This window comes from Callospermophilus lateralis, chromosome 1, assembly GCF_048772815.1.
Source record: "Callospermophilus lateralis isolate mCalLat2 chromosome 1, mCalLat2.hap1, whole genome shotgun sequence".
In the NCBI taxonomy this organism is placed as follows: Eukaryota; Metazoa; Chordata; class Mammalia; order Rodentia; family Sciuridae; genus Callospermophilus; species Callospermophilus lateralis.
The window spans coordinates 215,274,046-215,290,730 of record NC_135305.1 but is presented as its reverse complement, the minus strand read 5'-3'; the positions used below and the strand labels follow the sequence as shown (position 1 = coordinate 215,290,730).

The 16,685-nt window shown below is 51.2% G+C and overlaps 2 protein-coding genes across 5 annotated transcripts; both read right to left on the bottom strand.

The window, feature by feature from the left end:
- Nucleotides 1-3,732: 3,732 nt before the first annotated feature.
- Nucleotides 3,733-13,119, bottom strand: Rab3d (RAB3D, member RAS oncogene family). Its single transcript, XM_076871275.2, has 5 exons — nt 12,960-13,119; nt 11,063-11,348; nt 10,363-10,481; nt 10,156-10,280; nt 3,733-6,358 (listed from the first exon to the last, which is right to left on the bottom strand). Exons 2-5 carry the CDS (start codon nt 11,288-11,290, stop codon nt 6,171-6,173), a joined length of 660 nt encoding a protein of 219 aa, XP_076727390.1. The 5' UTR covers nt 11,291-11,348; nt 12,960-13,119; the 3' UTR covers nt 3,733-6,170.
- A 1,183-nt stretch (nt 13,120-14,302) lies between these two features.
- Nucleotides 14,303-16,613, bottom strand: Tmem205 (transmembrane protein 205). 4 transcript variants are annotated; one of them, XM_076871234.1, is made up of 4 exons: nt 16,508-16,613; nt 15,855-15,963; nt 15,588-15,751; nt 14,303-14,643 (listed from the first exon to the last, which is right to left on the bottom strand). In XM_076871234.1, the coding sequence occupies exons 2-4, from the start codon at nt 15,952-15,954 to the stop codon at nt 14,338-14,340; spliced, it is 570 nt and encodes a 189-aa protein (XP_076727349.1). In that variant the 5' UTR covers nt 15,955-15,963; nt 16,508-16,613; the 3' UTR covers nt 14,303-14,337. The 4 variants fall into 4 exon arrangements, with proteins under 4 accessions (XP_076727349.1, XP_076727358.1, XP_076727376.1 ...); XM_076871243.1 differs by having other exon boundaries at nt 16,492-16,557; XM_076871261.1 differs by lacking the exon at nt 16,508-16,613 and adding an exon at nt 16,409-16,476.
- Nucleotides 16,614-16,685: the final 72 nt, after the last annotated feature.

Below are 16,685 nucleotides of genomic sequence, written 5' to 3'. Positions count from 1 at the left end.
GACTTAGCAAATTCTGGAGGGATTGAATCCATGGGTGCTCAACCACTGAGCCACATCCCCACCCCCACCCCCTTTTAAATATTATTTTAGATGTAGATGGAAATAATCTTTATTTTATTTTTATGTGGTTCTAAGGATTGAACCCAGTACCCCACATGTGTGAGGCAGGTGCTCTACCACTGAGCTACAACCCCAGCCCCGCCCCAGTCCTTTTTATATTTTATTTAGACACATAGTCTCACTGAATTGCTTAGAGCCTTGCTAAATTGCTGAGGCTGGCTTTGAACTCATAACCCTCCTGTCTCAGCCTCTTGAGTTGCAGAGATTACAGGTGTGTGCTATCGCCGGGCTCCAGTCTTTATTTTGGAAGGATCAGAGGAAGGTAGAATGGGCAGGTCACATTTGCTACCGTGGCAATCAACCTCCCACTTCAGGCAAGTCCACATCTATTTTTCTTTGAAGCCGCTGGTCTCAGACTGTCTGTGTCTAAGCCAGGGGCTGGCATGTGACCCCGCCAGCCAATCAGCTCATTCCACCTCTTGGCACAGTCATTGGTTCAGGCCTAGGTGGGGGCTTTGGGCAACTGCCCCTTGTTCAAGGGCACCACTTCATGGGAGTCAGGGATGCAGAGGAAAGGCACAGAGAGCAGAGCTGAGAATCTTGCGACAGGCTGTGGAGCTCCTGGCCTTAGTCTCTCTTTTGGGGTCTGCAGTCATGCCCCACTCAACCACCATCATCAATGTCCTGCTCTATGTCAGAAACCGCACTCACAACACTTATTTTTTGAGTAAATAAATAAATATATGTACGTACATATAAAATTTGTATTTATTTATCTTTTTACACACACACACACACACACACACACACACACACACATATGTATATATATTATGGATACAGTTCCTTTACTTTATTTACTTTTACATGGTGCTGAGGACCAAACCCAGTGCCTCCCACGTGCTTGGCAAACGCTTAACCACTGAGCCACAACCCAGCCCCCTCCCAACACTCAGAACACACATGGGGGTTGCCCACACAGAGCAGTTCTCTAATTCTCCCTGGACACCATCTGGGTGTCCTGCAATTCAATTTGGTCCTGACCCACATTACCTGGAGTTAGTGTGAGACTGTACAGTTTTGCGCTTGGGGGCATCTGGCTTTGCCTCCTGTCACACTCCACAGAAACTCGAGAGCCAGGCTGATGAGGAAAATAGGTTTATTCAAAGTCGGAGTTGAGGAAGATAGAGATCCTCCTGTCTTAAATCTCCATCTCTGGGGACTCAGGGGGGCAGAAAGCTTTTATAAGAGAAGAGGAGGCACCAATGTTGCAAAAGGCAGGGCATGTGATGCGCAGATTTAACTTGGCTGTGCTTAGCTGGAGAACATGTCAATCTTAATTTCCTTGGCGCCTGCTGTTAGCTCAAGAAATAAAACCATTTATCAGGAAGTTGCTTTTAATTTCAATAGGGGTCCTTTCACTTTAAGGGCTCAGTCCCACAAAACTGCCCTCGCTTGAATTACCCGGTGTCCTTTTCCATTTTTGTTGTTATTGTTGTAACAATATCACAGACGGAGTTTTATATACAAAAGAAAAGTTTATTGGGAGCCAGGCAGGGTGGCACATGCCTGTAATCCCAGCCACTCAGGAGGCTGAGGCAGGAGGATCAAGGCCAGCCTCAGCAACTTTGCAAGACCCTCAGCAACTCAGCGAGACCCTATTTCAAAATTTAAAAAATAAATAAGCTGGGCACAGCGCACGCCTGTAATCCCAACCACTTGGGAGGCTGAGACAGGAGCATCACGAATTCAAAGCCAGCCTCAGCAACTTAGTGAGGCCCTAAGCAACTCAATGAGACCCTGTCTGTAAATAAAATCTGTAAAAGAGGCCTGGGAGGGGCTGGGGTTGGTAGAATGCTTGTCTGGCACACGTGAGGCACTGGGTTCAATCCTCAGCATCACATAAAAATAAATAAAGATATTATGTCCCTCTACAACTGAAAAAAAATTAAAAAGGGGAGTGGGAGCTGGGGATGTGGCTTGGTGGCAAAGTGCCCCTGGGTTCAATCCCTGGTAGCAAAAAAAAAAAAAAAAAAAAAAAAAGATCCAGTGCCACATCTGGTGAGTCCTTCCTGCAGACGGGCCCTCTGGTGCGGAGTTCTAAAGTGATGCAGGACATCACAAGGTGAGACGCGGCACTCCTGCTAGTTCAGGGCTTCTTCCTCATTTAATAAAGCCACAATGTCATTATGGCTGTCCCTACTCTCAGGGGACCTCATCTAATCCTCATGACCACTCAAATCCTCCCAGTACCACTAACACGACTTTGGATTAAGTTTCTTACCCATGTATTCTGGGGGACACACCCAACCCTGGTTACCCACATGGCCGTCACACTTGGCTATAAAGCCTGAGGGTTTCTGCAGTCTTCCCTCTTTCAAGGTCAATAATTTGCTACAATGACACTCACTGGTTCCCTACGTAAGTGACCAGGCGCTTTACCTTCCTTTACTGGCCAGTGAGTAAAGGTGGTGAAGGATCAGACCGAGTCGGGGATACGGTGGGTGGTGTGCTGGGCTCCTTGTTCACTAACTCCAAACCCTTGGGACCCCATCCTTCAGGGGTTTGTTTTGGCCATTGGTGATCAACTCAACTTCCAGCTTCTCTGCCCTCCCCCAAGGTGAGCGGGGAGCTGAAGGGTGGGACCACAAGTAACCCCTTAATTCTGCCTGGGTCTTTCTCGCAACCCAGCCCCACCCTGCAGCTTCTTGGGGGCCCCGGTTACCAGTCGCTTCCTTGGTGTGCAAAAGATACTCTTCTCTCTCCAAAGATTCTAAGGGTTTTAGAAGCGTTTGCTAGGAACCAGTGGAGACAAAGATCAAATATTTATTTTATCACAGCCAGAAACAGAGCTAAACGTGGCAGGGAAAAGGACAAAATCCCTGCACTTGAGCTGTGAGGGAGACACTTAAACTAGTAAATCGTATAGTAGTTTAGGTTTTAGGGGTTCTGGAGGGATATCAAGTACAGAGGAAAGGACATCAGAAATACCGGGGAGAGACTAAGGATGGAGCTCAGTGGTAGAGCATGTACTTAGCATGATCAAGGTGTTAAGTTCAAGGAGAAAGTGGGGGGAGACACTGGAGAGAGGCTGTAGGACTAAACAGGGGTTTCAATGAGAAAGTGGGACTTGTACAAAGAACTAAAGGAGGAGAGGAGGGGAATCATGTAAGACGATCTAGGATGAGAGTGGACCAGGAAGACAGAAGAGCCTGTGCAAAGGCCCTGAGGTATGGGCCCAGTATATTTGAATAAAAACAAATATGCCAACATGGCTGCCATGGGGGCAACTACGGGGAGGTAAGTGGGGTCATGAGTCAGATCATGCAGGGCCTTGTGGACCACAGGGGGAGGGCTTGGGCATTTTCCCCAAATAAGGTAGGAGCCATGGATAGTTCTGAGCAGAGGATGGACATACTCTGACTCAAATGTTCAGAGTCACCTGGGGCTACTGTGGGAAGGACAGACTTAGTAGGATTAATTGGAGAAATATCACCCTTCCTGCTTTCCACAAGGTGGAACTTTCTAGAACCAAATTGTTGGTTATAGGGCATCACAAGAGGCAGCCCCAGGCCTGCTGAGGGCTCTGCTGCATCACCAATGACCTTCAACTAACTGTCCACCCTTTCCTGGAAGTTGCATTTCACTAATAGAAGCAAAAGCACAAATGCATTCAGGCACAACTACTTTATTTCATGTGGAGAAAAGTGCATATATTTCCAAGTTGGACACCAAGGAATCACTTACACAGAACCACATTCAGGATACAAATGACCTGCCAAGAGTTCATTCAGTAGTGTTTCAGAACTGTCAGGGAGGAGCCGGTAGCAGAATTATCGCTTTAATACTGAGATCAAATTTCACCCTGTTTGAGTCTTGGCGGAGGAGTTAAGGAATATGCAAGAAGGTGATCCCTGGAGAAGCAAAAGGAGAAGAAAAATAGAACCTCCCACTGAAACTGCCCGTGGAAAGACAAACTACTAATAGGAAATAGCAAGGCACTGGTGGGTAGCTCTTCTGACCTCAGTCCTCTGGAGCTGAGGAGTGGTTTTCCTGCGGCCTTTGGTTTAATTTCTGTTTATAAACTCAACAGACCTCTTTCCCACTCAGTGACCAAGAGGACATTGGTTTCGGTTCCCTTGTGATCATTTGGAGCTAAACCTCCCTGCTATAATAAAACTTAAAATCTGTCCCATTTTTAGGAAAAACCAAAAAATGTTTCCTACATTATTCCCCGAGTTTTGAGAGAACCCCGAGGCAGCCCTCTCTGTTGCTACTTGAAACTGAACTTTTGAAAAATCAAACGTAAACAGAAAACTTCAGGTCAAGTTCAAGACGCGGCCACAGCTGCTTTATCACATGGGTGATGAGAAACTTGGTCCTTGACCAATGGTCCACTGGTCCATCATTTTGGGGCAGCAGCTTAAAAATGGACTGGCCAGCAAAATCCTGATGAGCCTGTGCATCTTCAGAGCTTTCTGAGATGCTTCGACTTTGGTATCCAAGCAGCGAGAAAAAGTGGACTCCCACCTCAAACATTCAGATACCCTCCTTTGTGGGTTTGTAGGATTTGTCCATTTCCATTTGGTCATTTAATTTGAACTTGAACCAGGTTTTCCCACACATATACCCAGGGCGGAGGTAGAGCTTATTAAAACTGCAGGAAATCATTCTGGCTGCATGGGCTTGGGCAGCAGATACAGCCTTGACATGGAATCAGGGTGATGGGGACCCCAAGAATCCACTTAGGCTTCCTCACAGTGTCGGTGCAGGCTGTGGTCAGAGGGGGTTTGGAGCAGTGAGGGGTGCCATGCCAGGCAAGCTTGGACCCCAGTGGGTAGCAAGAGCCTCTGGGCTCCAGGGTCAAGATAGATCCTCGATTGGCATCCACCCTCCAAAGAGGGGTCCTGGCTTTGTGGGCTCCCTGACACTGATCACAGCACATCCCCCCACCAACATGAGGACCTGCCAGTCCCCAGCTGTGTCCACAAGTGGAGGCAATGACAGAAGCTGGTGCAACCCAACTTCCCAATTCTCCTTCCTGACCCCAAAGCACCCTTTACTCAAGACTCCTCCACTGGCACAAATGTCATGGCACTGGGACCCTGAGGACATGGCTTGGGAAGAAAACACTGGGTCTTCAAAAGTTGGAGAAGCCCAAACCTGACATCAGGAAGTCACCGGCAAGCGCAGGCTGTGGGATCGTTGCCCAATTTCCTTTTCTAGCAGGATGTAAGATTTGGAAAGATCTTGCTGAAAATACAACCAGGCGGATGGGGCCCCAGAGGGAGGGCCTAGTCTCCTGGCTCTGAGATTAATTCCTGGCAGAAAGCCCCAAGCAGGAATGTTAAGAGTTGGGCAATTCTTGGCCCTACCCATTGTAGCTAGAATGTTCTAGAATTCAATTCAGGATCAGAGATGAAGTGGATCAGTCAAGACAATGACCGGGTCAAGAGTGACATGGGTCCCAGGGAAGCTCAGAAAGCACTTTAAGAGCCCCTCGGGGGTGGGGGTCTGACCCACTGTCTCTTCTGTGGGCCTTCACACTGTTTTCACCAGGGGACGGTCTGCAAGCCAGAGGGAGAAGTGTATAGGGGCCAAATCGCTGCCCCATCTTGGAACCTTGGCATCTAGAAGATTCATAGGATAGGCTCAAAGCCCAAGCTGGGGGACCTGAGAAAGAGGGTCTCCCCCAACACCTCCCAGGATTAACTTGGAGAACCCATGCCGCAAGACATCTTCCTCCAGCCTGTAAGCACCAGGCAATGCCAGCACAGGGTGGCACTGGGGCACGGGTCCAAGGTCAAAGGCACTGTGGATGCCCCTCCCCCAGGCATGCGGGACATGCTGCCCACAGCCCCCTGTTAAAATGTCTGGGAAAGCAGCAAACAAGTGCACGGCAATGTCCCCAAGCCCCTGCCTGAAATGTGGAGCTGAGCCCCTGGGGTGTGCGGCCTCTGACAGGGGCTGCCTAACCGTGGTGACATGGAAAGGGACTGAGCCATGCAGGAATGGGGGTTTCCTGAGCTTGCAGACAGCCCTTGTGGCTCGTGCCTCAGTCACAACCCCTGCAGAGGCAGGAGGGGGCCGGAGGGGGTCGAGAGCCATCCCTAACAACTGCAGCTGCTGGGCTGGGGAGCTGGGGTGTCCCCCAGGGTTGGGCCTTTGCCATTGCTGCCTGGGCTGGAGCTGGGTTCCAGGGACTCGTTCATCTTCTCACAGATGACATCCACCAGGCGCTCGAAGACCTGCTTCACATTGATGTTCTCCTTGGCACTGGCCTCAAAGAACTCGAAACCTGGATGGATATAAGGTGGAGACACCCATGAGACTCCCAGGAGCAGGACTGGGCTGGGGCGTCCCGCATGCCTGGGCTCTAAGCCCAATTCTGCCCTTTATTCTGCTGTGGGACCTTACCTGAGTGTCTTAGCCTCTCTGACACTATGTTTGATCCTTTGTAAAAATGAGAAAAACGATGTTGCTACTGCAGCAGCTGCCCTGAAATGGACAATCCTAAGAATCTCTTTGTCACAAGGCAGTGGCTGCAACAGTCCAAACAATAATGTCCAGTAGCCATGGGGTGTCCACAGGTGGCTACAGCTCAGCTTCAACCCAATTTCTGCTGCCCAAAGAGGCCTGCCAAGTCACATATTTATTTGAAAATGAAGCCAAGAGCTTGATGCAATGGAGCATGCCTGTAATCCCAGCCGCTTGGGAGGCTAAAGCAGGATTTCAAGTTCAAGTCCACACTGGGCAACTTAGCACCTCTCTGTCTCAAAATAAAATAAAAAAGGCTGGGGATGTAGCTCAGTGATTGAGAACTTGCCTAGCATGGGTGAGCCCTGGGTTCAATTCCCCAAACAAAAGAAAAGTTTGTCTTCCCAAAGGTGCAGGGTAGCATACATGCTCTGGGGACATGCCCAACTATAAAAAGTACCTCACCAACACTGAGCGCAGTGGTGTGTATGCAGTCCCAGCTACTTGGAGGCTGAGATGGGAGAATTCTTTGTGCCTAGGAATTCAAGACCAGCCTGGGCAACACAGTGCAACCTGACCTCAAAACAAACAAACAAAAGCCAGGCCCAGTGGCACATGCCTGTAATCCCAGCAGCTCAGGAGGCTGAGGCAGGAGGATCTCGAGTTTGAAATCAGCCTCAGCAATGCTGAGGTGCTAAGCAACTCAGTGAGACCCTGCCTCTAAATAAAATACGAAATAGGATTGGGGATGTGGCTCAGTGGTTGAGGCCCCTGAGTTCAACCCCAGGTACCAAAAAAAAAAAAAAAAAAAAAAAAGTGACCCATCAACCTGAAAACTCTGCAAGTCTTGGAGGTCATTGTAGGGTACTGCCTGCATGCAGCTGTTCCTGAATGGTCCTCCAACGTATCCCCAATTGCCACTAGTCATGGTGGGCCAAAAATTAAAATGTTCCTACCATCACATTACACATAGCACGGGTGAGAGGCCTCAATCCCTGTGTCAAGCTGCATTATAAAAAAAAATTAGAGGGGGTAGGGGGTGCAGCTCAATGGTAAAGCTCAGTCTGTGTAAACCCCTATATCTAACCCCCAGCAAACACACTATTTTTTTTTTTTCTGGTGGTACTGGGGATTGAACCAGGGGAGCTCTACCACTGAGATCCATTCCAGCCCCCCCCCCTTTTTGGGGGTACCAGGAATTGAACTCAGGGGCACTTGACCACTGAGCAACCCAACCCTATTTTGTATTTTGTTTAGAGACAGGGTTTCACTGAGTTGCTTAGCGCCTTGCCATTCTTGAGGCTGGCTTTGAACTCACGATCTTCCTGTCTCTGTCTCCCGAGCCACTAGGATTACAGGTGCGCCACCATGCCCAGCTTTCCTTGTCATTTTTTACATTGATTTTGTCAGAGAAACTGTCTTCGTTTTGTGGGACAGGGCCTTGGAGCCCCGACTTGCTTGGAAATGGCGAAATTGGGTATGCCCCACCAGGAAGTGGAGTACTTGCAGGTATTACTTTTCTGCTTGCAGAAAACACCTGGAGACTAGGGCCAAGGTGAGATGCCCACGCCCTGTCATTAGGTTAAAATATTAGAATACAAAGTAGAGGACAGAACTTGATCCCAATTTTGTGGGATAAAAGGCATGCACATATCTGCTCCCCACAAACCCAATCCCAATATTTGTGTATTTCTATAGAAAAAAGACCACAAAGCTAAATAGCAGAAATGCTATTAGTAATGATTTTCAAGTGACGTGACTGCAAATGAATTTTAGTTCTGTCTTGATACTTTCTTGTGGTTTCTAGTTTCTCTAGTAAATTTCTGTAGTGAATACACTGAGATGTAAAAAATGCAGATTGTATGAGGCAGAGGCTCACATGGGTAAGAAAGACCACATTTGCCCAGGAGGACAGTGTGGTGGCAGGACTGTCACGAGGCACAGAGTAAGAGAGTTCACACCCTCCTTCCACCATTCACTGCTTTGTTGTTCAGCAAACTGTCCCTGAGCACTGGCTCAGGGTTCAGGGTATGGCTCAGTGGTAGGGGCCTGGTGTCATCTGTGTATAGTCCTGGGTTTGATCCCCAGGAACTAAAAACAAATTCAACAGGCGTGGTGACGCACGGCTCCGGAGGCTAAGGCAGGAGGATTGCAAGTTCAAAACCAGTCTCAGCAAAAGCGAGCATTAAGCAATTCAGTGAGACCATGTCTCTAAATAAAATGCAAAATAGGGCTGGGATGTGGCTCAATGGCTGAATGCCCCTAAGTCCAATCCCTGCTACCAAAAAAAAAAGAAAAGAAAAGAAAAAAAATGAAAACGGAAAGAGGACTATTATAGTTGAGAGATAAAAGGCTAGAAAGTAAAGATTTTAGGCTGACTGGTCTCAATTACATAGCTCTATTCATCGTAGAAGACAAGCTGCTACAAAATACATAAGTGAATGAGTATGGCTATGTTCCTGGGAAGCTTCAAGTATAAACAGCAAGTTTTTTTTTTTTTAAATCTTTCCCTTTTCGTGTGTATGAATAGTGTTGAGCATTAAACCCTGGGCCTTGCCACATCTCAAACCCCTATAAATATTGCAATTTGGGCTGGGTTTATAGCTCAATGGTAGAGTGCTTACCTACCAAGTGCAAGGCCCTGGATTTGACCCTCAGCACCACATAAAAATAAATAAATAAAGGTATTATGTCCAACTACAACTAAAAAATAAATATTAAAAAAGTAGGGGAGCCTGGGTTTGTGGCTCAGTGGTAGAGTGCTTGCCTAGCACATGTGAGACACTAGATTTGAACCTCAGCACAATATAAAAATGAAATAAAGATATTGTGTCCACCTACAACTAAAAACTAAATACTTTAAAATACTTTAAAAAAAAACATTGCAATTGAATTGCACATATTTTTCATATATATTTATGATGACTGGCGTTCAAAGGCTCCAAACCCTAAAAAAATAAATGTGTAAGAGTTGGAATCAATAATTATTCTGATTTAATCATTACACATTGTATACAGGTACCTTGTTATCACACTGTACCCAATACGTGTTACAATTATTATGTATAATTATTTTGTCAATTAAAAGGTTAAAACAAAATCTTACAGATACCTAAAAATAATAAATTTCCCATGTCACGATACATTATTGAGCTCTCTCTCTCTCTCTCTCTCTCTCTCTCTGTTACAACTATTTAAAAATATAAAAACTGGGGCTGGGAATGTAGTCCAGTCATAGAGTACTTGCCTAGCATGCACAAGGCCCTAGGTTCCATCTCCAGCAGAAAGGAAAAAAGAGTTAAAAACTATTCACAGATCACAGATGGCACAAAAACAGGTAGCAGACGGTGGGTTTTGATGCCTGATATAACACAAAAGAGACGGAAAAGTCAGTTGCCTTCTTAGGATCCCAGTCTCCATTAACTGGGTTGCCAGAGCATGGAAGTTCCTATGGATTTCTCCAGAAATCAAATTACATGGAGAATGTGGCACACCCATGGGTATTTTCTGGGCAGATCCTCAAAGGGCTGGTGTTGGTTGTTGGATCTGGGGCCTGAGGGTGGGAAGAAGGTTGGGTTCTGGGAGGCCCGGGGCCTGAGGCCCAGGCTGAGCACTAACCAAGGTCATCCGCGAGTCTCTGGCCGTCCTCAGTAGGCACCACACGCTCATCCTCCAGGTCGCACTTGTTCCCTACGAGGATGACCTGGGCATTGTCCCAGGAGTAGGTCTTGATCTGTGTGGCCCTGTGGAGGCAGGCCATGAGCTGGGTTTAGGGGTGGCAGGGAAAGGACAAAGGTCAAGGGGTCAGCGGCCAGCAGCACTCACCAGTCCTGCACGGCAGCAAAGGACTCCTGGTTGGAAATGTCATACATGAGCAGGAAGCCCATGGCGCCGCGGTAGTAGGCAGTGGTAATCGTGCGGTAGCGCTCCTGGCCTGCTGTGTCCTAAGCAAACAGCAGCGTCAGGTGGCGAGAAGCCACCCTGTCCCCACCCAAACCTTGCAGGACTCTGTTGGAAGGGGACGCTGCCCAGTGGTCCTCACAGTCCCAATCATGGGGGAGACATGAACTCATTCTCAGCCACACCTGGCCCTGCCCTGCAGGGGTTCCCAGTCTGAGGGGTCACCTACTTCTCATAGACCTAAGAACACCTTGGACCTCATTTCCAAGAGCCACCCCGGTCAGAGGGTGTCATCCTGACAGGACAGCTTGGTGCACTTGAAACCTCGATGATCTGGATCAACAGCTGGGCCAAGGGCATGGCTCTGAAGACAGGCTGGACCCTCAGAGGGCTCCCAACCACTTCCTCACTGTCGCCAGCACTTCAGACAGGCCCAGGTGAGTGCCATCTCCCCTCTCAGGCCCCCCACAGGCCACCCAGGCCAGCTCACCCTGACAAGGACACCCCAGAGGTACCACCTCCCTCACCAACTCTGGGCCACTCTCCCTCCCGCGAGGAACCCTCTAATGAACAACGCTGAAGGGACTGTCCCCCTTGCCACAGACCACAGAGCTGCCTGGCTCACCCAAATCTGCAGCTTGATCCTCTTGTCGTGGCGGTAGACAGTCTTGACCTTGAAGTCGATGCCCACGGTGCTGACGAAGGCGGGTGTGAAGGAGTCGTCGGCATACCGGAACAGGAAGGACGTCTTGCCCACGCTGCTGTTGCCGATGAGCAGCAGCTTGAACATGTAGTCAAAGTTCTGGTCTGCAGCGTCCCGAGGGCCCGCTGGGGGGTCTCCTGCTGAGGCCATCTTGGCAGGCGCCTGCTGGGGACAAGGCCCGGAGTCCTCTCGGAGGGAAAGGCGAGTCCTACAGGGGAATCAGACACCAGTTACAGCTCCGGTGCATCCACCTGGCTTGGCTGGAGCCCAGCTCTGCAGTCGGAGGCCCGGAGCCCGGAGGCATCACCTCTGACTCCACCTCATCATCCTTTTCTGAAAAATGGGGTTTTGTTATAGCCCTATCTGAAAGGATGGGTAGTCAGGAGCCTAAAATGAGTTTCTTGAGTCCTTTAGCGCTTACTGAGACTGCCTCTGCCCTGCCTGGGACTAGAACTAGGCTGTTATCCAGGGCACAGCTGTGACAAAGAGGGAGAAGCTCGCCCTTGAGGCTGCCACGTGCAGCGGGAGGCTCTTAATACACCCAGTGGTTATAAAACAGTGCCCAGCATACAGTTGGTGCTCAATAAATGCTATTGCTGTTTCATCTTCACACAAAGGAAAAATTGAGCCTTTGTTACAGTGGGTTTGGGGGCTCCTGTCTTGAGGCCCCTAGGCCTGGCTAAGGGTTCAGACACAGGGCACTGCATCGGGGGGTGCCTCCTCTGGCCCCTGAGGACGTCTGCAGAAGCTGAGGTGTGGACTTTGTCCCAGAGTGAGCAGCTGGGAGGCCCAGGTGTTAGCTGGGAGGGGGGAGCCTGCCAGCAAGCCAGACAACCCCCCACTGCAGGGCCTGGGTGTTGACTTTGGCAGGTGTCCACCACTAGGGTGCATGTTCTACTCACCACCCAAACCCAATTCAACTGTCTCCCTGACTCCCAGGGTGAGGGGGGTTTCTGTGGACACATCAGGAATTTAAAGACCCAGCTCTACTCCCAAGTGGGGACCTGCCATTTTCTATTTGTCAAAGGGGCTGAGCCTGTCTGCCTCTGGCCAAGGCTGACTCACCCCAGCCTCAGCCCCAATCCACCCAGGCAGGTGTGAGAGTCGGCAAATCCAAGTCATCCCAGCCACATAATTATAACAAACCCTACCTCCAGGACCACCACCTGCTCCCTTGCTCCTTCCTCTCCAGGCACTCGACCCCAGGAGCCTGATGGGCCCACAGTCTGCCACGGGTCCTCCAGGTCCTGGATACACCTGCAACCCTCCTTCCCTCCCCACGCCTCAGTTTCCCCAGCACAAGAAGGCCTGCATGAATGGGAGGCACGCAGGCGCGTGGAGCCTGGGTTAAGCCATTTCTCAACCACCTTGGAGGCTGCGGTTCATTTTCAATGCGGACCAAGCCGGGCCCCACCCGGTGTTCCGGGAGAACGAGTTTGAGGAGGGGCAGAGAAGCACGCTGGGCAGGGCTGCCAGCCTAGGGCCCCCGCCCCACTCCGCCTCTGTCGGTCACCGGTCACCGGTCCCACCTCTTCCTGACCATCCGGCCGACCCTCCCTCACGCCTGCCACTAGCGGAGGGCCGGGATCTGTCCCTTGCACTGTATTTCAGGCACCCCAGCCGGTGCAGAGGAGCGCAGTTGCTTCCCCCATCACCATATGGTCCCATCGCAAGTCCCCAGCTGGGCTCTGGGCCCCGCCCGCGCCCCGTTACGGCTGCCGGAGGAGCCCTGCTGAGCGCGGGGGAGGACGAGGCGTCCCCTGCAGCCCCGCCTTTGTTCCCCAGCCCCCTGCCCTCCTCCCAGCCCCGGATCCCGGACCTGCCGGACGCGCAGCGGAGGAGCGGGGTGCGCGCCCTGGGAAGGGATCACCACGCGCCAGGGGCGCTGCCCGCGGGGTTCCGCCTCCGAACTCGCTGCGGCCGGACTTCGGCCGCGACCCGGGCCCCCGCAGTCGCCGCCGCCGCCGCCGCCCGCAGCCACCCGGATCCCGCGCGGACTCCGCCCAGGCGGCGGGGTGGGCAGGGCCGCCCCGGGGCGGGGCTCGTAGGCACCGGTGGGAGGGGCGGGAGGCCGGCCCGAGCCTCGGGAGCGGAGCCGGTGATGAGTAGAACGCCGACACTTTCTAGTCTTGTGACTTTGGACACGCTTCTTAACCTCTCTGGGCCTCAGTTTCTCCATCCTTCAAGTGGCCCCTCTCACAGGGTTGTGTAGGATTCTGATGAGTTAGTGTTGGTAAAGGGCAGTGCGTGGTCCTAAAGTGGGCGTTTGTAGTTAAAACTACCTTTTACCCATGAGGAAAGCAAAGCTCAGAGAGGGGCAGTTCTTTGCCTGAGGCCACACAGTAAGATCTTTTTTTTTTTTTTTTCTTTTTTAAAATATTTTTTTAGTTGTAGATGGACACAATACCTTTATTTTTATGTGGTGCTGAGGATCGAACCCGGTGCCTCATACATGCAAGGCATGCACTCTATCACTGAGCCACAACCCCAGCCCCCCACACAGTAAGATCTGACATAAAATAAATAAAATTGGCATTTAGATCTAAAAAAGGAGCCATGTTTTCTTCAAGCCAGAAGGAGAGTAGTTACAATAGTTCAGGATTTGTTGGCGTTCAAGCAACTGGCTAAATTCTGCATATCCATGTCTTAGGAGAATAGTAGCTTCATCTTACGTGTGCCACATGGATGAATTGAGATGCAGTGCAGGGCTTGAATATGCTCAGTAACAAACAGCACCAAAGTCTTCACAACACACAATAGCCAATGACTGGTTCTCACATGGTTGCAGTGGTAAAGGGAAAATGCAGCATGTTATATCCTGTCTTGAAACACCTCTCCTTGGAAGAGACCCATGCCACATCCGCTCACATTCCATTGGCCACAGCAAGTCACACAGTCACTCCCAATGTCAGTGGCATAGGAAATTGTCCCTTAGGGATCGGAACCAGCTATTGTTGCCATGATACATGGTATGTTCAATGGTTAACACCATGCCTGCCATACAGCTGGTGCTCAATAAATGGGTATCACTAGTGGAAAGACTTAGGGGCTGTATAACTAACATTCTGAATCATGCCATGTGAATAGGGAAACAGGACCAGGACTACCCTTGCACACTCACATCCCTGCTTCTCATGGGGCGAGAAAACGACAGAAGCCATCTCCAAAGAAGCATTTATTGACATACAGGGTCCATATTAGAGGCTCCTGAGGCCCAGGGCAAGGCCAGCGAGGCAGAACCCATTGCTCAGGAGACAGCCCAGATTGCAAAGAGAGGACAGGCCATGGTAGTGGAAGAAGTTCCGGCGGAGAGCACTGTACTTGGGGTTCTTCTCCCGCAGCTGGCGGTAGGGGTCGGGGCCCTGGAGGCTGCCGGGCACCTCCCCGCCTAGGCCCTGCTCCTTCTCCACAATCTGCAGGGCCCACATGGCAGCTGTAGTGTGCGGCTCCAGCCAGTGGGCATTGATGGTAGCCAGGGTGAGGCTCAGGAGCTGCAGGCAGAGCTGGCAAGCGCAGCGGGAAGAGAAGGTAAGCGGTGCCTAGGGGTGGGAGGGGCTCTGGGGAGGGCCCGTCTGCATCCTCACAGTCCACAATGGTATCAAGACAGCACTGAATCAAAGCCAGCCCCCCACTTCCCTGAACCCAGAAAGAGGACCTGAAGCTGGCGGCCCCTAAGGAAAGGCTGTGGGGGTGGCTCCATCTTCTCTATTCCCCCCTGAGCCTCTCTCCTCTGACACCCAGACTGAAAGTCCACAGGCAGGGGCTTGTCTCCCCATCTCCTATGTTCCCCCAAACTATGGCTATCTAAGGGCAGGATCTCTTTTCCCAAAATTAGGACAGAGAACTGACTGACTCCTCCTTATCCCAAAACATGGAGTCCATCTCTCCTCTAGCTTCAGCCTAGACTCCACAACTTGGGTCCACAGGAAGTGACTAAAACATCTGTGAAATTCTAGTCACCCATAATCCTCTTCTGTCTCTAGATTATTCTGACACACCTGTCAGGCCTGACTTGCCCACATCTGAGAAACATAGCGGGCAGAGGGAGAACAAGGTAGAGAAATTCGAGATGCAGAGATGGTCCCTTGCCTCATGGCTGGGGACATGTATGAATGGGGTAGGAAACCCTAAATCCCCAGTTGGGCTGGTTTTTAAACAATGAGCTGGGGTCAGAGTCCCAGCACAGCTGAGTCACCTCAGCTTGGCAACAGGCCCAGCCATGGGGAAGAGAGGGAGCAGCAGCCAAGAGAGAGATACTGGAGGATAGACAGGACTGCTGGGGACAGTTGTGTAGACTGTGCACTGCTCAAGGATAGCCAGTGCCCAACTCTGTCTCCACCAGGAAGAAGGGGCATGATTTCTTTCTTCCTCAAAGGGATGATCATAGGTGGTCATTGGGATCTTGGAAACAAGTCTCCAGAAGATAGTGGCACTCAAGACTGCATACCTGGCTGGCCTCCCAGAATGTAAGCTGAGCCCAGGCACGCTGTGGAGCCAAGATGCAGAGGTTGATAAAGGCACAGCCCATGGAGATGTAAAAGTAGAAAGGGAAGAGTTTGCTCTGCACGAGGCCGAAGGTATGTCGGGGAAGGGTTCGGAAAAGCAGGAAGCCTGTGAGGTAAGGGACCACATGCCTATTAGGACACTTCCAGGTTCCCCTCCCATTTTGATCCCCACCCTGGGTATCCATGATGGCCCAAAAGAGGGTCCCTACCTGAGGCGAAGGTCACCCACATTTGCATGCCCCAGGCACCTGACAAGACCAGTAGATGGACCACCTTAATCAGTCCTCCTGGGTTCCCGCCTTCCTCCATCTTGTTGCCCTGGGAACAGGCACCAAGTGATTCAGAGTTTTACCTTTGCCCTGTGGCCTTAAACTCTGTGAGTCTGCTCAGGGTGAGGGTCACAGTCGATCCAACAGCTATCCAGGGAAAGCAGCCCAGGAGTGGGGGTGGGAAGAACCAAAGGAGTCCTGTGACAACCCGGACCCCAACTCACCAAATGTCAGCACTCGAGATCTCAGGCTCCCTAGACTACCCCTACACTCCTGCCACCTCTGAGACCCTCAAATGTCGGTCCCAACAGCTCGAGCCCGCAGCCCTAGGTCTTCAGAGATCACCCTAAGTATCCCTCCGGGGATCCAGTTCTAACAGCCAAGGCCCCCCCTCTCCAACAGGACCCGACATATCCTATGAAGACCCTCTCCCATATTCTCCCGAAGGCCTCGTCTCTCCTGGGAAAACCCAAACCTCATCCGAGGACACCGACCCCACTGTCGGGAGCCCGGGCCTCTGCCCGGAGCCCCCGGAGTCGGAGACCGCAGGCGCTGGGGCCAGTCTCCAGGGCCGTACCGTCCGAACTCCGTACCTCTCTCCCGCGCTCCGGGGCGGACCGCGGACCTCCCGGGCAGCCTGCAGCCTCGCGTCGGGACCCGCCCCAACCAAGAACTCGTCCCGCCTCCAGCTGAGCCCGAAACCAATCGGATCGTAGCTCTGCAGCCCCCGTCCCGCCCTCCAGGTATTGAGTAATCGGCTAGCGAGAAGCA